Genomic DNA, 27485 nt, shown 5'->3' with positions numbered 1-27485 from the left:
TGCACCCCACCCTGAGGAGAACACGAAGCCTCAGGTCTACTAGAGCCCCCGCCCCACCCACCCCCTGAGAAGAAAACACAGATTGATGGATTGATGGTCCAGTTCTTTATTGAGAAACCTGATTGTTCAAGAACATGGTGGGTGGTTCTGTACCCCATCCTTTTCAGTGGGATCATGTCAGAGGTGGTGGGCAACTTTCTCCCATTTCCTCAGAAACAGAAGCAAAGGCACCTCAAGTCGGAAGCCCGGATTGTAGGGAACAGTGTGGGCAAGGAAAGGAGTAGGGCATCCCGAGCTGATCCAAGGGAAGGCGGTGGCCCCAAAGAGCAGCTTAGGCAGGGTGTGGGGGGCCTGCTGAACTGCTCCACTCTTCTTGCTCTCCCCACCCTCCTTCACTCAAAAGATCTCATCAACTCTCCAGGGAGGGAGGGGAAAGGAACCGACAAGTTAGGGGACGGGTACCAGGGAGCCAGGGAGAAAGTAAGGGGCTGTGGGGAGAAGCCTGGGAGAGTAAACCCCACAGGCCCACGAGGTCTTGGGTGGCTCTGAGCAGCAGCAGTGGTGGCGGGGGGGTGGGGGTGGCGTGCTCACCCCAGGGCCTCTCTATACCCCCCCAGGAGGGAGGCAGCAGGAGGCCAGGTCCACAGCTCAGCTCTACTCTGCTGTTTGGCCTTCAGGGTCCCCGGCGCAGGTGAGGGGAGGAGGAGGCAGGGCCAGTCTAGGCAGGCTCTGGACTCCCTGGCCGGCCAATGGCAGAGGTGGTCTCAGAAGTCAAACTCCTCCAGGTCCCCTGTGCCCTCCCCGCCTCGAGAGCCCCACACGCGGCGGTAATTGCTCTCCAGCTCCTTCTGCCGTTGCCGCTCTTTCTGCGCCTCCTCTGCTCCCTGCACCTGTGGGGAGGGCGCGTGGTGAGGGGCTGCTGGTGGTGAGGCAAGGGTGCTCAGGGCACTAGAGCATCCGGGGACTGGCTGTGTGGGGAGGGCAGGGACCTGGCACCCGCACTTCGCAAGGGAACATCCATCCAGTTGCCAGAAATTCCAGCAGCTCAGAAGGTGGCGATGCTGGGACTGGCCAGGATGCCCCTGGCCACGCTCTCCACTCCACCGCGCTAGACGGGGTGAAGGCCTGGAGCTCCAGGGCTGGGGAGTAGGCTGCCTCTCACCAAGATATTGAAGAAAATCTCCTTGAGGTTTCTCGTGTCCTCATCAGTTAGCCAACGTGCATCCTCCTCTGTCCCTTCAGCCCCTGGTCGCACGATTTTGATTTCAATTTTCCCTGGAAAAGGAGCCGTGAGGGTGGTAAGGGGGGAGGACGGATGAGTGCTTCTGTGCAGGGCCCTCTGCCTCCCAGGTCCCCAGCGAGGTTTCCAGTCCGCCTTGACCCAGCCCCTCCACCTCGGGCAGCAGGCCCTGCCAACAGCTCTGAAGCCAGCCAGCCCCAGGGCCCACCTTCCGCTGTGAGCCCCTCCCTCTCCAGCAGCTCCTTCACCAGCCCCTCGATTTGTTTCAGCTGTGGGTTTTCCCGTTTCATCTCGAGGACAGTCAGATCCTGATTGGGGCCTCCATGACGGAGCTTGGTGACCCGGACCCGGACTCTGTGCTCAGGATCCTCCTCTTAGAGGGGGAGACACACAGGGAGACACAAAGCAGAGCCGTGACTCCAGGTTAGGGGTGGTGGTGGTCACCTCTCCCCCGGCCATCCACTGGTTTGGGCAGTTTTCCATCACAAACACATAGAGGAACTGGGGCTCAGAATAAATTAATGCCCTCCCCTTCACGCCTCTACAGTTTCCTCCACCAGCGGCAGCCTCCCTTTCCCAGCCTCCCTTTCCCCTCCCGGACTGGGAAGTCTCTGCCTCTCCCCCACACGAAAAATGACTGTGTTTTCTGAAGCAAAAATCAGGCCACCCAAGCCAACAAAGAAGTTTTGTTTTTTAAGAAGCAGGTTGGAAAACTGTGGTTTGGTACTCCACATGCTGCTACTCGAAAGACATTCCAATGTTTATAGAGATAGTGGGATGGACGGTTTGAAAAGAGAATATTCCAGTTGGAATGTCTGATCTCATATGACCGTGTGGAAGGGAGACCAAGGAGTGCGAGAAGCAGCAGTAACTGCAAGTCTGTCCAGGAAGTCAGTTTAGGAATAGCTGGGCTTGCGTGTTCACATCCTACCAGCTGGGGCCTCCCCCGGCACACAGGGCTCAGTGTTGGTAAGCTGCCTTCACCCCCCCTGTGTGGTCTTCAGCACACAGGCCTGCTTGCAGTCATTCCCTTACTGTCTCCTGACCACCCACTATGCGCCAGGGAAGTGTTAGGCGCTGGGTGCACAGAAGCAAGCCAGAAAACAAGACAGATACACTCCAGAAGCTGCTTCCCAAGAAGATGAATGAATAGGAGGTAACGAGGCAAAGGGATGGAGGCCGTGGGAAGGCAGGTGTGAAAACAGTGTTCCAGAAAGAGGGAAGGGAGTACGCCTTCTCGGAAGGGAAAGAACATGATGCCCTTCAGAGTCCACCAGCTGAGGGACAAAAGACAGTGGGCTTGACTGCCCCTCCCTGTCTGACAGCTCCTACCTGCTGCCTTGGGGGAGGGGGTAGGCTTTTTGGGGACAATCCTCCTTTTCCTGTGCTTCTTCTGTGCCAGCTCTGGACTCTGTTTTTCCTCCAGCCTTTTGATGAGTTTGTTGAGAGTGGATGTCAGGGCCAGCATTGCCCGATCGCGCTCGGATTCCTTCTTCAACCCATCTGGGTCCAGCTCCTTCTCCGTCTGGAATGCCCAAAGCAGGAGTGGAGAGTCAAGGGTCTGGGGGGTGAAAGTCAGTGGTCCACGCCCTACAGGAGAGCACTAGCTAAGTTTCGGCCCTCTCTTGGGTCCCCCTTCCCTAATGTCCCCCTTTCATTAAGTAAACAACCTCCCGGAGGCTGCTCTGTGCTCCCTTTGGGCCCCTCCACCCACCCCGCCTCAGCCCACAGGGCAGTGGGCTGGCGCACACGGGAGTGAGGGCCGCGCGCACCTCCTGGATGATGTTCTCCAGTTCCCGCTCCATGCCAGCCTTCACCTCCGACCGGAGTCGCTCTCGGTCAGACGGGAGCAGTATCCCTTCCAGTTCCTTCTCAAACTCTCCCAGTAACTGCTGTTCATCCTCATCTTCATCTTCCTCCTCCTCCTCTTCCTCCTCTTCCTCCACTTCGTTCTGATGGTCCGTGTCACTCTTTTCCTTCACCTCTGCTTCCCTCTGAGGGCCTTCAGTGGCATCCTCCGCAGGCTGCTCTGGGCCTCCGTTTGGCCTCCCCTGGGTGGATGGGGACCGGAAGAAAGAGGTGGACAGTTGCGGGTTCAGCAGAAACACAGTGGCCGGAGCACAGTGGCAGGGGTCTTGGTAGGGGGAAAGAAAGGGAGTCACCCCCGCTGGGCTCACTGCAGGCCCCGGTCAGGGGTGGTTGGCTAAGTGCTCCCTACAGGGAGGCGGGCTCTCTCCCTCCCTTAAGCAGGGCCCATACCTTTTTTGCGCCACCTTTCAGCTCCTCTATCAATCGAATCAAGTCTGCAGGACTCCGGATGACTTTGACCTGCACATTGTTCTGAAAATCTGCAATGAAAGAGAGGAGTGAACCAGTTGTGTCCTAAATTCTATTTTGATTTCCTAAGGAGAGGAGAGGAGAGGAGGAGACCACGGAAGGACACAGTCCCAGCCTCCAGGAGCCACCTGGTCAGTGAGCTTGGGGCCAACGTAACCCCCTGAAGAGCACTGTACTAAGGGGGACCCACAGGTGAGAGAGGGAACACTAACAAGCTGCTGATGAGGGCACCACTGAGCCCCGCTGGTAATGACTCCAGTTTTTAGGACTACAGAAGAGATTCTGAGGCCACAGGCTCCTCTTCCCTGGATACTATTCTCCCCTTTCCACAAATATAAACTATTGTCGACTCTGTTCCAGGCACTGTGCTATGAACTACAGACTCATTCTCATTTAATCTCACAACCACACTGTAAGGTAGGGGTATTACCCACTGTTGGGGGTGAGGAAATTGAGGTTAAGTGAAATCACCCAGGATTACAAAGTCAGCAAGCTGTGGAACCACTGTGTCCTGCTATCTCCCTAGAACAGAACTGCTGTCTGCCAACAGTATTACCTCCTGTAAAAATGAATTCGATGCTGGCCTGGCAGCCCGAACTCCCCAACCAATGTCTACCTCCACCCCACCCAACCCCCACCCCCGCCAACCTCAGAATACATGCAACCAGGAAAGGAGACAGGGACAGTTGGCTCACCTTGGGGAGGGCCGGGAGCTGGATCTGCTGTCTCAAGGTTGGGTTCCTGCTCCCGATGAGGAGAAAAGGGCAGAGTCAAGTACACAAGTGTGTTTATGCCTACCACACTCTTAAGGTGGTGGTTCTGGGTAGATCCTGGCCTCCCTAGACCAGTATAGGTCATCTCGTGATGACCGCAGCTCACCCGGGGCCAGCCTCCTCAGAGCAATGGCCGGGAAGCTGGCTCTCACCTCAACCTGAGCCTCCTCTACCCCAGGGGTCTGCTCCTCTGGCTCATGAAGCATCTTCCAGAAATCTGATTCCTTACTCTCGTCCTTGGTGGGGTGTGCACCTGGGATACAGAGAACAGGGAGGAATTGGGAAGGAAGGGAGAAATGGAAGGGACTAAGCAGAATGGGGTCCATTCTCCTTCTATTGCTAAGGAATCAGGACCCCCCTTCCTCCCCACCCCCAACAGTCAGTCCAGGACAGTAAGACTGGGGAAGGGAAGGACCTGAGAGAGGTGTCGTGGAATAAGGCTAACAAGGTCCTACCTGCTCTCTTTGAGGGCCCTGCTCCCAGCTGGACCTCACTCCACATGTGCGGCTCCAGGTCTTGCAGCTCCTCAAGGACTTTATCCCCGTATTGCTTGGAGTCTACTGAGAAACAGCGTGTGGGCAGGAGAAGGCCACACGCCTCTGGGCTCTCAATCCCTTATCTTCTGCTGGTCCTGCCCGGTATCTCGCCCTTCTCATTACTCACCAGCCTGCCTCTGAATGTAGGCCATGTACTCCTCAGGCTGTAGAGCAGGGTGACAGAGAATGGCCTGGGGGGCGGCACTGGGTGGGGGCCGGAGCAGAGGGTGGGGGCACAGCCGAGGTGTCCGAATGGTCAGCACATAAGAGCAGGACAAGGGCTCATCCACACGATCAATGTAGTCCCCAGAAATACCAGCACCCTCGTCACAGAGGAACTGCCAGGACAGAGAGGGTGGACAAACAGTAATGACCGCTACCCGTGAGCTTTTGTTCTTGGAGCAGCCGCCTGTTCCTGAGCACAAACTGTGTGTCTGACGCTGTGCCTACACCGTGTGGACGACACTTTACAGACACCAGCTCTGTTAATCATCACAAAACCTAGCGAGGGAGGGATTAATATCTCAGGTTTGTGGCTCAAAAAACCAAGGTTTGACTTGGATAAGGGACTCGGTCAGGCTGACCACTGGTAGGTAAGTGGTAAAAACAGGAATTGACTTCAAGCAGCTTCCCTGTGGATAACCAGCCAGTTTGTGTTTCCCATTCTTCCTCTACATAAATACAGCGTATATATTCTTGCATGCATTTGAGATACAGATACGATACAGTTGACCCTTGAACAATGCGGGGGTGGTTAGAGACACTGACCTCCCCCTCCACAGTCAAAAATCTGCCCAGAACTTCCGACCACCCCGCAGCTTCTCTACTAAGAGCAAGAGCCATAAGAGCTCACATTTTACTGCGATCTACAATTTACTGGAGACACACTGCTCCTGCACACAAGATGAGCATCCCGGAGTTTTGAGCAGACACCCGCAACACTTGAGCTCATTCCAACAGCAACAGGAGGCGGCCTCGAAAGCGTTACAGTTGTCCAGTATGTCCTGTGGTTTTATGCTGTTATGATTTAATACCGCATCCTTGTTTGTTTACACTTCTCTATACTGTGGATGACACCATATATGGTCTGTAAGTTTGTGCATAAGTTTTGATAAATTTTAACTTCTGTGATAGATTTGTGTATATTTTATGGTAGCATATGGTAAAATAGACTACTACCTACATATATTTCATGCATTCATGACATACCTAACTTAATTTTTTCAATCCTTCTAAGCTACGTGGTTCATCTGGGAGTTTTTTCAATTTGTCATAAATCTCCAAAAAAAATTTCCAATATATTTACTGAAAAAAAAATCAGCTTATAAGTATGCCCACACAGTTCAGACCTGTGTCTGTGTTAGTCAAGGGTCAACTGTACTTATATGTATTTGAAATATATATATTCTTTTTTGGTATGTACTCATGTACATATGTGTGTGTAAATATATTAAATGATTAAAATTTTTCCCTGCAAAAGACAAGAAAGAAAAAAAAACCTCAAATCAGTAACTTATTAAGTAACTATTAAGTAACTTCTACCTTAAATCACTAGAAAAAGAAAAGCAAACTAAACCCAAAGCAAGCAGAGGGAAGGAAGTAACACAGATTTGAACAAAAGTAAGTGAAATAGAGAATGGAAAAACAAGAGAGAAAAATCAATGAAACTAAAAGTTGTTTTGAAAAGATCATTAAGTGACAAAACTTCAGCTAGACTTACCAAGAAAAAAAGAGAAGACTCAAATTAATCTAATCAGGAATGAAAGAGGGGTACTACTATTTACTTTACAGAAATAAAAAAGGATTGTAAAGAAATACTATGAATACCTACATGCCAACGAATCAGATAACTTAGATGAAATGGACACATTTCTAGAAAGATACAACTACCAAAACTGATTCAAGAAGAAATAAACAACATAAGTAGGCCCATAACAAGTAAAGAGAATCAATTAGTAATCCAGAAACTAACCACACAGAAAAGCCTGGGCCAGATGGGTCTACTTGTGAATTCTACCAAATATTTAAAAAACAATAAATACCAATCCTACTCAAACTCTTCCAGAGAAAAAGAAGAGGAGGGAATATTCCCCCAACTCATACTACAAAGCCTATATTATAACCATGATACCAAATCTACACAATTATAACCCTGATACCAAATCTATATAAATATATCACAAGAAAAGGAAATTGTGTAAGTCAGTATCTCTTATAAATGAAGACCCAAAATGGTCAACTAATCAAATTTAGCAACATATAAAAAGGGTTACACACCAGACCACATGGATTTATCCCAAGAGTGCAAAGTTGGGCTAACATAAAAAAAATCCATTAATGTAATTAATACACCCTATCAACAGATTAGATGACAAAACCCATATGATCATCTCAATGGATGCAGAAAAAGCATCTGATAAAATGCAACACGCTCTTCATGATTAAAACATTTAACAAACTTAAAATAGAAGAGAATTTCATCAACCATTTATGAAAAAAAAAAGCCATCTCTGAAAAATCCATAGCCAACATTATACTTAATAGTGAAAAACTGAATGGTTTCTTCCTAAGATCAGAAATGAAACAAGGATGGAGCACCTGGGTGGCTCAGTTGGCTAAGTGTCTAACTCTTGATTTTTCGGCTCAGGTCATGATCTTGGGGTCATGAGATCAAGCCCCTACTGACTCCAAACTGGGAGTGGAGCCTGCTTGAGACTCTCCCTACCCCTTTCCTCTCCCCTTCCTTCCACTCTCAGATCTCTCTCATGCTTGAGCTCTTTCTCTCTCTCTGAAAAAAAAAAAAAGGAGGGGGAATAAGACAAGGGTGTCTGCTTGTGCCACTTCCATTCAGCACTGGTCTGGAGGTTTTGACCAGGCCAAGAAGGCAAGAAAATGAAACAAAAGACATCAATATTGGAAAGAAAAAAAATAAAACTATCTCCATTTACAGATGATTTTATGTACGGAAAATCCTAGGGGCATCTGGGTGGCTCAGTCGGTTAAGCATCTGACTTTTTTTAAGATTTTATTAATCCATTTAAGAGAGAGACATAGCAAGAACGGAGCAAGAGCAGGGTGGAGAGGGAGTAGCAGGCTCCCACTGAGCAGGGAGCCTGACGTGGGGCTCAATCTCAGAACCCTGGGATCATGACCTGAGCCAAAGACAGATGCCCAACTGACTGAGACACACAGGTGCCCCAGCATTTGACTTTTTAGTTAACTCAGGTCTTGATCTCAGGGTCAGGAGTTCAAACCCCTCTTAATATTAATACTTAATATTAAGATACCAATCTTCCCTCAAATTGGTCTTGACATTCAATGCAATCCCCACCCAAATTCTAACTGGTTTCATTGTGGAAATTAACTAACTGATCCTAAAATTCATATGAAAATTCAAGGGACTCCAAATAGCCAAAATAATCTGGGAAAAGAACAAAGTTGGAGAACTTACACTGATTTTTAAAACTTGCTACAAAACTACAATAATCCAGGGGCACCTGGGTGGCTCAGTGTGTTAAAGCCTTTGCTTTTGGCTCAGGGCATGATCCCAGGGTCCTGGGATCGAGCCCCGCACAGGGCTCTTTGCTCGGTAGGAAGCCTGCTTCCTCCTCTCTCTCTGCCTGCCTCTCTGCCTACTTGTGATCTCTGTCAAAACAAAACAAAACAATAAAAAAAAAACCTACAAGAATCCAAACAGCGTTAGTACTAACATAAAGACAGATACATAGACCAATGAGATAGAATTTAGAGTCCAGAAATTTACCTTTACTTTCATCATCTTTTTTTTTTTAAGGTAACAAAGATAATTCAATGGAAATCATCTTTTCAACAAATGATGGTGGGTCAACTGGATATCTATATGCAAAAAAAAAAAAAAAAAGGAGTTGGACCCCTACCTCCTACTATATACAAAAATTAACTCAAAATGGATCAAAGACCTAAATATAAAACTATAACATTTTCAGGAGAAAATATAGGTGTAAGTCTTCATGGCCTTAGATGAGCTAATGGTTTATTTGATAGGATATCAAAGGCACAAGCAACAACAACAACAACAAATAGGTAAACTGGAATTCATCAAAATTAAAAACTTTTGTGCTACAAAGGACACCATCAAGAATGTGAAATGACAACTCAAAGAATGGGAGAAAATATTTGTAAATCATGTATCTGATAAAACTTGTATCCAGAATATACAAAGAAATCTTCCAACTCAATAATAAAAAAAAAAAACACATAATGCAACTTAAAAACAGACAAAAGATCTGTAGACAACTCTCCAAAGAAAACACACTACTTGCTAATAAAGCACATGAAAAGATGTACCACGTCTTTTACCATGGGGGAAATGCAAATCAAAACCACAATGAACTACCACTTCACATTCACTAGGATAGTTATAGTTTAAAAGAGAAAAGCAAATATTGGGGTATCTGGGGGGCTCAGTTGGTTAAGAGGCTGCCTTCAGCTCAGGTCATGATCCCAGGGTCCTCAGGTCGAGCCCCACATGGGGCTCCTTACTCGGCGGGGAGCCTGCTTCTCCCCCTCCCTCTGCCTGTCGCCCCCCCCCCCGCTTGTGCTCTGTGTCAAATGAATGAATAAAAATCTTAAAATAAATAAATAATTTTAAAGAGAAGTAAAAGCAAGTGTTGGTGAGGATGTAGTGAAACCCTCATACACTACTGCAGGGGCTGTAAGATGGTTGCTACGGCTTTGGTAAAAGTGTGGCAGTTTCTCCAAGAGTTTACCATACGATCCAGCAGCTCTACTCCTTGGTATCTACCAAGAGAAATGAAAAGCTATGTCCCCACAAAATCTTGTCCACAAATGTTAAAAGCAGCATTGTTTTTAACTAAAAAAGGCAAATAACCCAAATGTCCACCAAGTGATGACTAGATGAACAGAACATGGAACAGTTCTTGGCGGTAACGCGTGAGAAAGCACTGGTGATGCTACCCACAGATGATCCTCGAACACATGATAAGTGAAAGAAGTCAGACACAGAGGTCACACACTGTATGCTTCCAGTCACATGAAATGTCTAGAAAAGGCAAATCTGTAGAGACAGGAAGATGAGACATTCTCTCGAGGTCTGGAGTGGAGGGTGTGGTCACGGGGACAGTTTGATGGAGAGTAACTGCCAAAGAGTAGGGACTTTCTTTTAGGGTAAGGAAGATGATCTGAAGGTAGTTGTGGTGATGACGGCACAATTCTGAATATACCACACACCACTAAATCACACGCTCAATTGTATGGCATGTGACTTTTATCTTTATAAAAACTCTTACTGAGAAAAATACTACATAACTTCTTATTCACGTGAAAGAAAAGATGGCATGATTAAGACAAAATGAAAGAAAATAAAAGAAAGGAGAGAAAAAGATAAAACAAAAGAAAGCATAAAGTAAAATGTTAGATGTAAATCCAAATATATATATATATACATATATATATATAATAAATGGTTAAAATTTTCTAAAAACACAACTATATGCTTTTTACAGAACACATTTAAGACATAAGAATCTAGAAAGGCAAGGAGCGCCTGGGTGGCTCAGTGAGTTAAAGCCTCTGCCTTCGGCTCAGGTCATGATCCCAGGGTCCTGGGATCGAGCCCCGCATAGGGCTCTTTGCTCAGCGGGGAGCCTGCTTCCTCCTCTCTCTCTGCCTGCCTCTCCGCCTACTTGTGATCTCTGTCTGTCAAATGAATGAATAAAATCTTTAAAAAAAAAAAAAAAGAAGAAAGTTGTACATAGCAGCAGGTTTTGGTAATAGCAGAAAACTGGAAACAACCCAAATGTCTGTGAAAGGTAATCTGGATGAAAAGATGACCAACTACACAAAGGAATATGCTACAGGCCTGTGAATGTGTGCACCGCAGTTCCTACCCTTGACGGGGCTGGATCTCAAACCCCAGATTTCCTTGTGTGCACTCTGCATGTTTTCATACAATATGATACCATTTATATAAAGTTCAGAAGAAGGAGGCTAAATTAAATGAGATGCATACACAGATGGCAAAACTCTAGAGAAAAGCAAAGGATTTTTCCTCACAAAATTAGGAGAGCTGTTAGCTCTGTGGTAAAGGGAGAGAGAGGGATGTGTTGTATGGGGGCACAGGGGAACTTTTAAGGTGCTCTCAGCATTCTTTCATAACCTAAGGCGATTGGATGGGTATTTCCTTAATTCATCCAGACATGACAGATGCATGTTTTATACCATTTTATATATTGTGGTATATTTCAGGTTATTTTTAATGTGATGTGGAAAAAAATGACCACAACATTAAGGACAAGAAGAATAGAAGAGGAATAATTTACCATGAAGATATCACAATTCTGAATTTATATGCATCTACCACAGCCTCAAAATAGAGGAAGGAAAATTTAACAAAGTCGCCAAATCCACCATCACGGTGAAAATTTTAATATACCTCTTTCAATAACTGGCCACTGGAACAAAACAAAATTAGTAGAAAACTTGACTAAAACAATTAGTCTTGAATAGAGAAAACACATGGTTCCAAGTACACCAGAACAATTTTTTAAAGTTCACCAGAGAAAGTCAATAATCCCCAACGAATCACTGACACAACAGCATAAAATGAGAAATCAATAGCAATTATATAAAAACAACAAAAATAAAACACAGCTGTTTAGAAATATAATAAGCATAAATCTAAAATAAGTTCTCAAGCAAAGTGCAAGTAACAATGAAAATGGAAACACTGGATATGGACAGCTTTCTCCATGCATGATTAGGAAAGGAGAAAGTGAACAAAGCATCCTGCAATTTCTATTATGGACAAAGGGACAATCTATTATACAAAGAGTTCTTATAAGTTTAGAAGAAAGAGAACAACAATCCATTAGGAAAATGAGCAAAGAAGTTGGATGGTTGAAAGAAGAGTAAAGGCTGAAAGAGAAATGGCTCTTAAATAGGAGTAAGATTATTTACATTTTCCTAAGATAAATGTAAGTTAAAATGATACTAAGATGGGGCACCTGGGTGGCTCAGTGGATTAAGCCGCTGCCTTCGGCTCAGGTCATGATCTCAGGGTCCTGGAATTGAGCCCTGCATCGGGCTCTCTGCTCCGCAGGGGGTCTGCTTCCTCCTCTCTCTCTGCCTGCCTCTCTGCCTACTTGTGATCTCTCTGTCAAATAAATAAAATCTTTTTTAAAAAAATGATACTAAGAAAGCACTGCTTATCTGATGCCTATTTGATGACTGGCCAAAATCTACAAGTTTAAAAATACTCTGGGTTGGCAGAGTTGTAGGGGAACTGGCATTCTCATACATTGCTGGAGGCAGAGTAAATTACCTAAGCAGGGTAACTTGGTGGTATGTATCAGAATCACACACGTCTGCTTCCAGGAATTTAACCTACATATACTCTGTAGGTACAAGGTTATTCACTGTAGCACTTTTGTGTTAGTAAGGCTTAAAACAACCTAAATGTCCATCAACAGGGAACTATTTAGTCAAATGATAGCACAGTGTATAAGAGAATAATAGCAACTATAAAAAAGAACAAGAGTGGGGTGCCTGGGGGGCTCAGTCAGTTAAGCATCCTCTTCTTAATTTCAGCTCAGATCACGATCCCAGGGTCCTGGGATTGAGCCCCGGGTCTGGCTCCAGGCCCTGCACAGAGTCTGCTTGAGGACTCTCTCTCTCCCTCTTCCTCCGCCCCTCCCCCTTCTTGCACTTTTTTCCTCTTTCTCAAATAAATAAATAAATCTTAAAAAAAAAAAAAAATAAAAAGAACAAGGGAGTGATGGGCAAAATGGGTGAAGGGAGCCAAAAGGTACAAACGTCCAGTTATAAAATAAATAAGTCACAGGGATGTATAGCATGTGATTATATTTAATGATACCATATTACATATTTGGAAGTTGCCAAGAGAGTAGATCCTACAAGTTCTCATCACAAGAAAAAAAATTGTAACTATATGGTTGACAGATGTTAACTAGACTTATTATGGTGATCATTTTGCAATATATAAAATACTGAAATATTATATCATATACCTAAAACTAATATAATGTTATATGTCAGTTATACCTCAATAAAAAGACAAAAAGAAAAAAAAGCAAGAAACAAAGAGGCAGGGAGGAAGGAAGGAAGGAGGAAGGGAAGAAGAAGAAGCTATTTATATATGTATTTGGAAAGAGTTCGAAGATAAATGTTTGTATGAACATTGAAAAAAATCTCTGAGTCAGGGCACCTGGCTGGCTTAGTAGAGCATGTGACTCCCGATCATGGGGTCGTGAATTTGAGCCCCACATGGGAGTAGTTTACTTACAAATAAAATCTCTGAGGAGCACCTGGGTGGCTCAGTTGGCTGAGTGCCCAAACTCAACCAGAAAAAGACAATTATCATTATGATCTCACTCATATGTAGAATTTAAAACAGAAGATCAAAAAATAAATAAATAAAACAGAGGGTCATAGGGGAAGAGAGGGAAAAACAAAAGAAGATGAAATCAGAGAGGGAGACGAACCATGAGAGACTCTTGATCATAGGAAACAAACTGAGGGTCGCTGGAGGGGAGGAGGATGGGGGGATGTGGTAACTGGGTGATGGACATTAAGCAGGGCACATGATGCAATGAGCACTGGGTATTATATAAGACTGATGAATCACTGACCTCTACCTCTGAAACTTATATGTTAATTATATGTTAATTAATTGAATTCAAATTAAAAAATACTGAAAAGAAAAAGAATTTTTTAAGTGTGGAAAAAAATTCAAGAAGCTTGGAAAAGAAATGAATAAACATAAGGAAGAAGGAAAGAAATAATAAAGATAAAATAATGATATTAATGAAATAGTAAACAGACAACAGAGTGGAAAAACAAAGTCAAAACACAGCTCCTGGACTAATAGACAAATCTCTAGCAAGATAGATCAACAAAAAGAGAAAAGGCAAAGTCAATATTAGGAATTAAAAAGTGGACAGATCTATAAAAAGCAATTACTAAAAATAAAACATTATAATTTTATGCTAATATATTTGAAAATTTAGACAATTAAATAATGTCCTATGGAACTGTAACTTGTTATTGCTTCATGCATTAATATGAAAAACTCTTATCATTTAATAAATTAAATCAGTAGTAAAAACCATCCCCACAATACACAATACACAGTATTGTGGTATACTGGGACAAGGTGGTTTTAGAGAGTTCTCCCAAACTTTTAAAGAATAGATTAATTTTTAAAAAAATGATTAATTCCTATCTCAGCAAACTGTTCCAGAGAACGAGGAAAGAGAGACGCTTTCCAAGACATTTATGAAGCTAATATAACTTGATACAAAGATAAGACTAAAACAATACAAGAAAACTGTAGACCAATTCACTTATGTAGACCAATTCACAACAGCTATAAAAATCAATTAAAATATTAGGAAACTAAATATATCAAGGTATTAAGAATATTTCAAGGGGCACCTGACTGGCTCAGTTGGTAGAACACGTGATTCTTGATCTCAGGGTTGTCATTGGAACCCCATGTTTGGTGTAGAGATTACTTAAAAATAAAATCTTAGGGGCACCTGGGTGGCTCAGTTGGTTAAGCAACTGCCTTCGGCTCGGGTCATGATCCCAAGGTCCTGGGATCGAGCCCCGCATCAGGCTCCCTGCTCAGTGAGGAGCCTGCTTCTCCCTCTCCCTCTGCTGTTCTGCCTGCTTGTGCTCTCTTGCTCTCTCTGTCAAATAAATAAATAAAATCTTTAAAAAAAAATAAAATCTTAAAAAAATACTTTATGACCATGAATTATTCCAGAAATCGAAGGGTAAAAAAAAATCTTAGAAAATGAATTAGTTGAATTCACCATATTAAAAAATAAAGATAAAAAACCATATAACCATCTTGATACAGAAAAAACATGTTAAAATGCCACACCTACCCATGATGAAAATATTTCCCAAACTAGGAATAAAATGGATCTTTATTTACCTGATAAAGGGTGTCCACAAAAAGCCTACAGGAAAACATCATTTTAATAGTGTAATTTCAGGAATACTCCCTTTAAAGTCAGAACAAGCCAAAGATGCCCACCATAGCCACTTCTATTGTACTGCAGGTATAAGAAAAATAAAAGATATAAGGATTAGAAAGGAAGAAACCAAAGTCTTGCTATTTGCAGATGACATAATTATTCACAGAGAAAATCCATGAGAACCTGCAAACTATTAGGAATGAGAGTTCAGTAAAGCTGTGAATATAAGATCAATATATAAAATTAATAATGTGACCATACCCCAGCAACACTCAATCAGAAAATGTAATTTTTAAAAGATGCCATTTACAGGGCACCTGGGTGACCAAGTCAGTTGAGCATCTGACTCTTGATTTCAGCTCAGGTCATGATCTCAGGGTCCTGGGATTCAGCCCTGCATCGGGTTCAATGCTCAGTGAGAGGTCTGCTGGAGATTCTCTCTCTCTCTCTCACTGCCTCCCCTCAAATGGGTAAGTAAATCTTATCCATTTAATAAATAAAAAATAAATAAAAATAAAACAAGTAAAAATAAACAAAAAAATAAAAGATGCCATTTACAATAGCATCAAAAACTCTAAGATACCTCTATGCTTGAAACATTTGCCTACACACAAGACACAAATAAAAGCTGTAAGATATCTAGAACTAACCTCACATGAGACATACAAAAGCTTTCATAGAGAAAATTAAAGTCTTACTAAAGTACAAGGCAATAAGTAAATAGAAGTATACATTATGTTCATGGTGAATGAACAGTCAATATCATAAAATATCAATTCTCTCCAAATTAATATAAAATTCAATATAATTCCAATTAAAATTCCCAAGAGTTTTTTCACAGAACTTGTCCAATAATCTCAGTTTTGAAATCTGAAGGAAAAAAATGCCTATTTTCAGATATCAAGACTTACTAAAAAGCTATAGTCCTTAAAACAATGTGGTATTGGCATAAGAATAGACAGACTATTGAAACAAAGGAGAAGCCAAGGAAATGCATATACACATATACAGCAACCTGATAAATGCCTGATGTGGCACTACAAATCAAGGAGGAAAGTATGGGCTGTTCAATAAATGATGCTGGACAGTCAGTTATCCAGATGAAAAATAGGTACATGATATAATAAATTAATTTGTAATTGTAAATTATATTAAATTAAAACAATTAAAATTGTAAATGATACAATAAATTAAATTAATTTATTGAATTAAAGCACAACATATGAGAAGAAAATTTCTATAATTTGAAAAATATAAACAGGACTTTTCCTATTAACAAAAGATATAAAATATACAAACTTTAAAGAAAAAGATTGATATTTTTAATCATATTGGAATTTTTAAATTTTTAAATTAAAAGTACATTGGCACTACTATGAACAAAAGAAAAAGACAAGCTGAGATAGAGGGAATGTAGATGACCAAGGAATTAAATCTGGAATATATAAAGAATGCCTTCCTAACTCATTCTGTGAGGCTAACACTACCCTGATACCAAACCCAGACAAAGATATTACAAGAAAACTATAGACCAAGATCCCTTGTAAATACAAATGCAAAATTTCTCAACAAAATACTAGCAAACCGGGGCGCCTGGGTGGCTCAGTGGGTTAAAGCCTCTGCCTTTCGCTCAGGTCATGATCCCAGAGTCCTGGGATCGAGCCCCACATCGGGCTCTCTGCTTGGTAGGGAGCCTGCTTCCTCCTCTCTCTCTCTCTGCCTGCCTCTTTCCCTACTTGTGATCTCATTCTGTCAAATAAATAAATAAAATCTTTAAAAAAAAATACTAGCAAACCAAATTAAGTAGCATATTGAAAGCATCATGCATCATGATTTATGTGGGCTTTACTCCAGGAATGCAAAGATGGCTCAATATACAAAAATCAATCTGCATACTGCAATACACCACATCGAGAGAATGAAGAAAAAAGCTTATGATCATCTCAATTGGTGTGAAAAAGCATTTGACAAAAGCCAACACACTTTCCTGATAAAATCACTTCATAAACTAGGAATAGAAGAGAATATCCTCAACATGATAAAGGCGGCAAAAGAAAACCCACAGCTAACATCATAATCAATGGTGAAAGAACAAAAGCTGTTCCACTAATAACAGGAACAAGATAAGGATGCTCACTTTATGCCACTTCTATTTTACATAGTACTGGAAGTTCTAACCAGAGCAATTAGGCAAGAAAAAGAAATAAAGGACATTCAAATTGGAAAGAACGAAGTAAAATAAAGTCGTGTCTATTCATAGTGATATGAATAGTGATATGATATTACACATAGAAAATCCAAAAGAACATACACACAAAAAAATTGTTACAGCTAATAAATTGAATTCAGCAAAGTTGGAGGATATAAAATCAACCTGCAAATATTAGTTGTATTTCTGTATATTTGTAATAAACAAGCTGAAAGGGAAATTAAAAAAAAATTTTTCACTTACAATAGCATCAAAAAACAAACTACTTAGGATAAATTTATCCAAGGAGGTAAAAGACTTGCATATGGAAAATTACAAAATATTACAGAAAGAAATTATAGAAGACACAAATAAATGGAAAGACATCCTATGTTCATGGATTAGAAAACTTAAGATGGCAGTACTATACAAAGCGATCTACATATTCAATGTAATGTCTACCAAATCCCAATGGCCTTTTTTATAGAGAAAAACCCATTTTAAATTCATATAGAATCTCAAGGGATCTCATATACAGAACAATCTCAAAAAAAGAACAAAGTTGGAACACTCAACACTTCCTAATTTCAAAACTTACTGCAAAGCCACAGCAATCAAAACAGTCTGCTATTGTCATTGGGATAGACAAACAAACCAATGGAGTAGAACAGAGCTCAGAAATAAACCCTAACATACTTGCTCATTTGATTTTCAGCGAGGGTACTAAGATCATTCAAAGGGACAAGGATAGATTTAACAAATGGTGCTAGAAAAACTGGATATTTACATATAAGCAAATGAAGTTGGATCCTTATCTTACTTTGTATACGAAAATCAACTCAAGGGATGCCTTCCTGGCTCAGTTGGTTAAGCAGCTGCCTTTGGCTCAGCTCATGATCTCAGGGTCCTGCGATTGAGCCCTGCATGGGGCTCCCTGCTCAGGGGGTAGCCTGCTTCTCCTTCTCCCTCTGCCCCTCCCCCCCACTTGTGCATTCTCTCTCTCTCTCTCAAATAAATTTTAAAAAAAATTTTTTTTAAAGATTTTATTTATTTATTTGATAGAGATCACAAGTAGATAGAGAGGCAGGCAGAGAGAGAGAGAGAGAGAGGGAAGCAGGCTCCCTGCCGAGCAGAGAGCCCAATGCGGGACTCGATTCCAGGACCCTGAGATCATGACCTGAGCTGAAGGCAGCGGCTTAACCCACTGAGCCACCCAGGCGCCCTAAAAAAAATTTTTTTAAATCAACTCAAAACTATAAAACTCTTAGAAGAGAACATCAGTAAAAATCATGACCTTGGAATAGGTAATGATTTCTTAAATATGAGGCGAAAAGCACAGGCAATAAAAGAAAAAAATAGGCAAATCAGACCTCATCAGAACAGAAAACTGTTATGCATGAAAAAATACTATTAACCAAAGGGGCACCTGGGTGGCTCAGTGGGTTAAGCCACTGCCTTCGGCTCAGGTCATGATCTCAGGGTCCTGGGATCGAGCCCCGCATTCAGCTCTCTGCTCAGCGGAGAGCCTGCTTCCCTCTCTCTCTCTGCCTGCTTCTCTGCCTACTTCTGATATCTCTGTCAAATAAGTAAAATCTTAAAAAAAAATACTATTAACAGAGTGAAAAAGCAGGGGGTGCCTGGTTGGCCTAGTTGGTAGAACATGTGACTCTTGATCTCAGGGTCATGAGTTCAAGCTCCACATTAGGCATGGAGCCTATTAAAAAAAGAGAGAGAGAGAGTAAAAAAGAAACCCACAGAATGGGAAAAAATACTTGCAAATCATATATCTGACAAATGATTATTATCCAGACTATATAAAGAACTCCCCACAACTCAACAATAAAAAAAACCAAGTAGCCCAATTAAAAAATGGGAAAGGATTTAAATGGACATTTCTCCAAAGAAGATAAACAAATGGCCAATAAGTACATGGAAAGATGCTTAACACCATTTGTGATTAAGAAAATGAGAATCAAAACCACAATGAGATACCACTTCATACCCATTAGGATGGTTATTACAAAAAACAGTAATAATAAGTATCAGAGAGGGTGTTGAAAAACTGGGAGTTTTTGAGCGTTGTTAGTGGGAATGTATAGTGCAGCTGCTGTGGAAAACAATCTGGCAATTCCTTAAAAAGCTACACAAAGAATTACCATGAGGTATACTTCTGTCCTAGGTATATACCCAAGAAGAATTTCGAGCAGGGACTCAAAACACATGCTTGTACACCAATGTTCGTTGCAACATTATTCACAATAGCCAAAATGTGGAAGCACCAAAGTATCCACCCACCAATAGATGAACAGATAAGCTAAATACCATATATACATACAATGGAATATTACCAAATGTTCCACAAAAGGAATGTGCTATAAAAAGAAATAAGATTCTGATACATACCACAACACAGATGAACTTTGAAAACATTATGCTAAGTGAAATAAGTCAGACACACACAAACGGGCTAACACTGTATGATTCTACTTAAATGAGGTACCCAGAACAAGCAAATTCATAGAGACAGAAAGCAGAACAGAGAGTGGGGGAGGGGGAGAAGTGCAGAATTATTTCTTAATGGGTATAGAGTTTGGGATGATGAAAAAGTTCTGTAAATAGTGGTAATAGGTATACAACATTGTTAATGCCACTGAATTGTACACCTAAAAATTGTTAAAATGGTAACTTCCATATCTATTTTACCATAACCTAAAAAAATAATAAAAATAAATGAATACGTATACATTAAAAAGACATTGAAAAAATGGGCAATGCACCAAACTCACCAATAAAATATGCATTCCTGGTAACTCCATTATTCTACTTCTAGATTTTTACCTCGGACAAACTCTTGCACACTCACAATGAGACCTATACTGCAGCACTGCGTGTAAGAGCATTCGAGTTGAAACCCAACCATTCCTTAGTAGAGAGATAGTAAGTAAACAATGAAACACAACACAGCCATCAAAATCATTGAACTAGATCTCCATGTCATGCCACAGAACAGCAAACATTGATTAGTGAAAAAGCAAGTTGATACCACTAATGTATAATTTTAAAATATAAAACAATATATATTGTCTATGACATGTGTATAACTAATAAAAGTACAAAGCAAGCATGGGGATGGTTGTGGTTGTTTCTGGCGAGGAGGGAGAGGAAAGAAATGAAAGGGAGGGCTTTAACTGTATCATTAGCATTTTGTTCCTTTCTGATGGCAAAATGTTAACATCTGTTTCCCTTGGCAGTGGATATATGGATCTCTAGGACATTATTTTCTGTAAGTTTGAAATGTTTCATAATTAGAAATTAGAAAAGGAAAAATCTTAGATCTCTGTGAAATCTTAATATAAGAATTGAGATGGGGATCCAAATCTGTTTAATTCAAGATGGCTAGTCATTCCCAAACTCCACAGGGACAGCACTTTTACCAAACACCATGCACACTGCTCCTACCCAGGAGGCATTGGGAAGACTGAACTTCACAGTGGTAGGCCTGGAGGGGGGAGGTTTACTCAATCACGAAGGCAATGAACTTGGGTGGTCTATCAGGATATAAGAACTAAAAAATGAGAAACAGCCAAACAGGAATGCCCTCAACTGTCTGCAACTAAAACCTCCAGACTCCCCCCAAAAATACAGCACCCTTTCATTTCTGTGACGACCCTACATACGCTCAGGGTAACTGCTCCTGTGTTCCCTATCCTGGCCCTGCCCACATTCTCTTCCCCATCTTTCTCCTGTGATTCAGTCTCTCCTTTCTGCCAGGTCCACTCAACAGCATTTACACATGCTCCCATCTTAAAACACAAACAACAACAACAAAATACCACTCTCCCCAACCTCATAATCCCTCTAACTAGGGCTTGCCTTTCCCCTCCCTTCACACCCAGACTTCTTCCACACCTTCACTTGAAACTGCTGTAGCAAAGATCACCAATGACCTCTGCTCAGGAGAGACTGGGAGTAGAGGACTTAGAACTTTTCATCTGGTTCCCATGCCAATGGTCTGAATTTTCATTTCCTTGTGCATGCATGCTTTGCTTTTATTAAAATTCCCATGATCACCTACAAGCAGTTTTTAATTCTCTTCCCTGAAGGTTCAGATGCAATTGCCCATGGACCCCTCCTCGGGTTGTGTCGCTGTATCTCCTTTCTGGCCCCTTCTTCTCCGCAGAGCCCCCCTTCTGCCCATACTTTCAACCAATGGCTTCCTCAACATTCTGTTCCACTTTTTTCACTATTTACTGTTTCTTTGGGAGGATTTTACCCAGACCCTGACTCCAATTATAGCCAATATGTTGATGACTCCCAGCCCCCTGGGTTTAATTTAGATCTGTCTCCTGTGATCCAGACCCACAGATACAATAGCCTCCTCAGAAATCTCTCCTTGAGTCTTCAGCCACCAAAATTATCATACTCAACACCAGAATCATCCTTTTCCTTCACCAGACCTATCCTCTTTCTACTATACCTAACTCAGTAACAGGAACCACCCACCACCTATCCAGTTGCTCAAGCCAGAAACCCACGAATCTTACTCTATTGATTCTGTCCTCTAAATCTCCCCTGGAGTTCATATTTCTTCATTCCTGGGCCACCTTCTTTTCTCACCTGGATTGCTGCAATCATCTCCTAACTGGCCTCCCAACCATTTGCTACACTCCAGCCAGAGCGAGCCTTCCAAACCAAAATTGGATATGTCATCATTCTACTTCAAATATTTCCCTGGCTTCCCCCTTGGTTCTCAGATTGTCCAAACTCAACATAGCTACAGAAAGTCAGAGCTTTCTGACGTGTAAACTGTCCCCTAACATTTGCTTAGCCTCACCTCCCACACTCCCTGCCTATAATTCTCTCCAGTCACCGTGAATAGGAATCAATTGCCCCTTGCCTCCAGGCCTTTGGCACCTACCATACCTTCCACCTTCAATGCCCTCTTCCCCCTCCCACTCCTCTATCACTGCTAGACTAACTCCTCAGCCTTCAACTCTCAGTTCAAAGGTCACATTCTTCAGAAAGCTTCCCCTTTACCTAGACTTGGCCATTTCCTTTACTGTGTGGCCTCCTATGATATCTACTTCACCAGTCAGTCTTTATCCTGCTTGTCGTGGCTGTTTATTTAATGTCTGCCTCCTGAGAGCAGGACTAGGTCTCTCAGTCACCATTTTATCCCCAGTTTCTATTACTGTGCTTGGCACAGGATATCTGTTCAATAGATGAGAGGAAAATGCAGTCTTTGCCCTCGGTTCTTAGCCTACTGAAGCTACAAATAATAATAAAGAAATAGGGGTGCATGGGTGGCTCACTTAAGCATCTCACTCCTGATCTCAACTCAAGTCTTGATCTCAGGTTTGTGAGTTCAAGCCCCACACTGGGCTCCATGCTGGGAATGGAGCCTACTTAAAAACAATAATATAAAGTAAGTGCTATAATATATAGGTGTGTAATTATATAGGTGTGTAAATGCTTGTGGGTTGTATGGTCTGAATGTTTATGTCCCCCTAAACATCTATGCCCAATGAAATGGTATTAGGAAGTGGAACCTTTGGGAAGTGTTTAGGTTATAAGGGTGGAACCTTCACGAATAGGATTAATGCTCTTATAAAAGAGCTCCCTAGCCCCTTTCACCATGTGAATAAACAACAAGTCTATGACCTGAAAGAGGGCCCTCACGCCACCACACTGGCACACTGATCTCTGACTTCCAGGTTCCAGAACTGTAAGAAAAAAATTTCTGCTTATAAGTTACTCAGTCTGAGGTATTTTCTTCTAGCAGCCCAAATAGATTAAGCCATGAATATATGTGGACGTAGATATATGTACATGAAATGCTGACTAGGGGCGCCTAGGTGGCTCAGTCGGTTAAATGTCTGCCTTAGGCTCAGGTCATGATCCCAGAGTTCTGGGATCGAGCCCCGCATCAGGCTCCCAGCTCAGTGGGAGGCCTGCTTCTCCCTCTCCCACTCCCCCTGCTTGTGTTCCCTCTCTAGCTGTCACTCTATTAAATAAATAAAATCTTTTTTAAAAATGCTGAAGAAACCATCTGGATTAGCCAAGAAAGTTCACAGGAGATAAATGACATTTGAACTGCCTTATCACTTGTTCAACAAATAATTTCTGGGCACCTTCTTGGTGCCAGGCACCGTTCCAGGCACCAAGGATATAGCAGAAAATAAGACAAAAAATTTAAGAAAGAAAAGTCCCTGCCTTCCTGGAGCTTATTCTAGTCGGGAAGACTGAGAGAGATATTAAATTCAAACAAATTAAGATAATTTCAGGAAATGATATATGCTTTCAAGAATATACAACACTGTAGGTATTTACCAGCAAGGGGGCAGAAGGATGGGTGTGTTCTGTGTGCCTACATTAGGGTTCCCTGTGCAGGTGTCAGAGAGATATATAACCTGAATGAGGGGATGGAACCAAGCGCCTGCAGATCTGGAGGAAGACAGCTTTAGGCAGAGGAAACAACAAGACCCATTGATTCACAGAACAAAAAGAAGGCCAGTGGGGCGGAAACACAATGAGTATTTATATCTCCAGCCCAGAACTCATCCCTGAACTCCAGAATCACAGAGCCAACTACCAACTGGACATCACCATTGAAGGTTTATATCATTTTGACCTTTATATGTCTAACACCTACCTGCTTTCCCCTCCAAACCCATTCCTTCCCATTTTAGTAAATGACAGTTGCATTGTTCCAGCTGCTCAAGCTTAAAACCCTGGAGTCATACTTGACTCCACCCCATATCCAATACATCAGCAAATCTTACTGGCTCCGCCTTCAAAATATATCCAGAATCTGAGGTCTTCCCACCACCTCCACGGCCACCCCAGTCTTGCTGAAGTATTTGGATGTTAGCCTTTGTGCAAGGCGGAAGCACTGAAGGTCTTCCAGGACTGGACAGAGAAGTGACACTTGCCATAGAGGCGTTACGGGAGTCAGCTCACACCAGTTCACAACGGCCAACTGGTAAATGTTCAGGAATGTTGCAAGATGGTTGACATCAGAGTGACAGCATGAATTTGGCCATGGTAGGAATATTTATACCACAGATATTGGCAAATGTGACAAATCAAGGCTCCCCCTCCCCACCCCCAACTCTATCCTGGTGATCAGAGTCTTCAACAACTACCACAACACAACTGCATGTGAAAATCTGTATTACAGAAAGATAATTCGTGTGTGGTCAAGTGTGTAATTCTGTTCTCTGTAGGTGGTTATGTTTGTGAATACGCATTAGAAGCACCTGAAGAACCTTTCCCACCATACATCCACCTGCTTGCCTGAATTCAATTCAGGATCACTAGATCAGGAACACCTGTTAAGAGGCTGCTGGCAGTGATGCAGGTGAGAGATGAAGGCACCAAGCATAGGAAAGAAGAAAGTGGTCAGAGAAATCTAGACAAAGAATGAACAGGCTTTGTCATTTAGTCTGAGAAAACTAGATTCCTTTCCTTCACGTCGCTCCTCAGTTTGTAGTTACAGACATTTCTGTGGTTCTTTTGTTAACATGTCTTCCTGTCTAGACTGAGGGCAGGGGCTGCATGTTTGCTGACCACTGTGTGCCCAGAGCAGAGCCCGGTGCCTACACTAGTACTACCTCACTGACAAGTCCTTCCATGAAGAAAGGAAGAGTCAGACATGACACTCAGGTGATAAGAGAAGAAACATGGGAAAAACAAACAGGCATGGCTAGGGGATCCGAGGGAAGGATTTGGGAAGTGTTGACTTTAAGTGCCTCAGACTATCCAGCTACCAGCTGGAAAAGGAGTCTTAAACTTAAGAGTTTTGGGTCTGGAAGAGACCTTCTGGAGTCTAACACGCAACCTTGCCCTCCTCCCTTAGAATCTAAATTGTCAACTTCCCTGTCCTGAGACTCACCCGAACCTCGGCCTCCCGTGGCCTCCCGTTGAGGTCGCACTTGGACCCATTGCCATAGGTCTGGCTGTGGTAGCGTTTCAGGCGATGCTGCTTGGAGGCCTGGGGAGGACATTAAGAAGGAGGGCGGGAGCAGAAGAAAGACCACAAAGAGGAAGAATGGCACTTTGTCCTAATGGCCACCAAGCCCCAAGCAACATGTCAGCTCATTCCACCCCTCCCTTCTGATCAGGGCTTAGTCTACAGCCAGGACCCCATTCTCTCCCAATCCCAGACCCCTGCCACCTTGGCTGTCTCATCATCCCAGTCGAAGGCCGATTGGTAGTAGCCGAGATAGAGAACTTCACCTTTGATCTCTGAATCTACAAGAGAAATCACAGTGAAGCACCATTACTCCCTTCTAAGAGGACCAAGAGGGAAGGGGACTGGGAGGGCAGGTCACCTTCCATGACGTGGTGCTGAGGGCTTAGGAAAAATGTAGGCGTGAGTCACCTTCCATGTGGTACTGCTGGATGTGGCGTCCATAGCAGAATTCATACGTCCACCAGTCCTTGGTCTGACAATAAAAAATGAACAATCAAGGGGATAGAGTGCAGATAGAGTGCAGTCTCTGCTTGGAACCTGAATCTCTCCTGGCTCCAAGACACATAACCTCTCAACTACTTCTCCTCCCATCTGCTTCCACACTCCATTCTCCAGATTCTCGGAGAGGAGCAAGGGCTGCTTTCCTTCTGTGACTGGAGAAATACCTCTAGGGTATGTTTTACACCTGTGGTCTTTCCACTCCTCCCTTTCTAAAGATTTTTTTTTAAATCCTCTTTGCCTTCCAAAAAGATAACAAATCGTGATATCCTTGAAGCACTCAGACCAGGAAAATACAGAATATTCAAATACTAATTGAACTCTACAACATTCCTTGTGCTGTTCTAGCCACTGGGGATACAGCCGTGAACAAGATAAATTCTTTGACCTCATGGACTCACATTACAGAGCAAAATTAAATAAACTGATGATTCAGTTGGTAAGATGATTTCAGATCATGAAAAATGCTATGATGAAAATAAAATAGGATACTGGACAGAGAGTGACAGGGGCAGGGGGTGACTTTACCAGGAAGGCATCTCTAGGACAGTGTCCTTCCTACCCACACTGACTCTCCTCAGGCACCTCAGTCTTGGCTTAACTATTACTCTATGATCTTCTATCCCAACCCTCCTCTACATTCAGCAAAGTGTCATCAGTGGTTGCAAGATTCTTTGCTTCTTTCCTGTCTGTACAATATGTCTGCTCTCCTAATGGCCTTCTTAACTCCCCCCAGGTCCTCTCGATCCCTCTTCATTCATGGGCACTCTGGCTCCCAGATAACTAGCCAGCTCCCAAGCCCTCATTCCATCCTCCCCAACCCCTTTCACCTTCAGCAGGCAAGGAGCATCTTTCATTGGGCTCAACAACTCAGGGATCCCAGGTCCTCGGTAAGCAGGTGCCTCCTCTTCCCTTTCGCGCTGGAAGTGAATAGCTCCAGCTGGCAGGCGACATTCATAGCGCTGTTTGTACTTAGAGGAGACAATCACTACGTCGGAAGCTTGGCTCTGGGAAAGAAGGGAGGATGGGGGGTGGGCAGAGAGGCAAAGAGAGGCTGGGATTAGAGAGAACAACGAGACCCCTCTTCAGATCCTGGGGAAGAGCCCAGTCAAGTCAGAATGAGCCAGAAGTCCTCCAGCTGTGTTTGGCGGGTGAGGGGAGAGAGCACTACCACTTCTCGCGGGGCGGAGTCTGGGTGCTCGGATCAGGAACTGAAGTTGACAGCGGGAAGCCCCACCCCTCCCAGTCCCTAGCCCCAAGGGAATGGGTCTCAATCAACGAGCCTTAAGAGTCATCGTAAAACTCCTACCTACTCTTCCCGATTCTTCTTAGGCTACCGCTGCAGACTCTACAGTTGCCCTTCTTCCTCCACCTTTTCCCTCTTTCCCTTGCCCGGGACCCTGGCCACTCCACGCCTCCTCACCTGCCCTCCCATGACAGGCAATGGCAGAATCTCGATCCCATAACGCATCTCACTCAACTCCTCTAGATTCAGGCTGCCGACACCGCCAGTCAGACTTGCGGGTAATAGGAGCCCCAGAAGCAGCAGCCACAACAGACTGGACAGCAGCGTTTCCGCCGCCATCTTTCGTTCACCTTCTTTCCCAGAGCAGCTCCTTCCGCCCTAAACCTGGCAGCGGCCTCACCCCGCCCATGAATGGCCGCAAGGTCTCATTGGCTGGATAGTCTGTCCCCCTCACCTACTCTGTTCCCATTTGTAAACGCGGCCACGAAGCCCAGGGGGAGGCGGACCACGATGGCAAGCAAAACTGCTTGCTGCTCGTGATTGGTCAGAGAGGCCAACCAATTATCGACGAGATCAGACCCCCTCTCGTCCTCTCCGGTCGCCAGAGAGGCGCGGGCTAATGCGCTGGCCCTTTGAAGTAATTTTTCTCTCTTCGCCCAACTGTCATGCGCGTCTCTTTCTCTCTCTC

The 27485-nt window shown here is 43.3% G+C and overlaps 1 protein-coding gene across 4 annotated transcripts; it reads right to left on the bottom strand.

The window, feature by feature from the left end:
• Window positions 1-90: 90 nt before the first annotated feature.
• Window positions 91-27162, bottom strand: OS9 (OS9 endoplasmic reticulum lectin). 4 transcript variants are annotated; one of them, XM_046012867.1, is made up of 15 exons: window positions 26975-27162; window positions 26382-26558; window positions 25462-25525; window positions 25255-25331; window positions 24973-25071; window positions 5014-5224; window positions 4806-4910; window positions 4503-4603; window positions 4273-4318; window positions 3500-3588; window positions 3013-3291; window positions 2573-2765; window positions 1449-1613; window positions 1163-1275; window positions 91-890 (listed from the first exon to the last, which is right to left on the bottom strand). In XM_046012867.1, the coding sequence occupies exons 1-15, from the start codon at window positions 27134-27136 to the stop codon at window positions 765-767; spliced, it is 2007 nt and encodes a 668-aa protein (XP_045868823.1). In that variant the 5' UTR covers window positions 27137-27162; the 3' UTR covers window positions 91-764. The 4 variants fall into 4 exon arrangements, with proteins under 4 accessions (XP_045868823.1, XP_045868824.1, XP_045868825.1 ...); XM_046012868.1 differs by having other exon boundaries at window positions 4806-4907; XM_046012869.1 differs by lacking the exon at window positions 1449-1613.
• Between the last annotated feature and the right edge of the window lie 323 nt (window positions 27163-27485).

This window comes from Meles meles, chromosome 7, assembly GCF_922984935.1.
Source record: "Meles meles chromosome 7, mMelMel3.1 paternal haplotype, whole genome shotgun sequence".
In the NCBI taxonomy this organism is placed as follows: Eukaryota; Metazoa; Chordata; class Mammalia; order Carnivora; family Mustelidae; genus Meles; species Meles meles.
This window is presented reverse-complemented; position numbering and strand designations above follow the sequence as displayed.

Bases quoted from the DNA above. Each gene is read 5' to 3' on its own strand.
- OS9 (XM_046012867.1), bottom strand. From the start codon at position 27,136: ATGGCGGCGGAAACGCTGCTGTCCAGTCTGTTGTGGCTGCTGCTTCTG. The intron at 25,526-26,381 runs GTGAAAGGGGTT...TTTTATTGTCAG, and splicing joins ATGCTCCTTGCCTGCTGAAG to ACCAAGGACTGGTGGACGTA. The intron at 4,604-4,805 runs GTAGGACCTTGT...TCTGTATCCCAG, and splicing joins AGGGCCCTCAAAGAGAGCAG to GTGCACACCCCACCAAGGAC.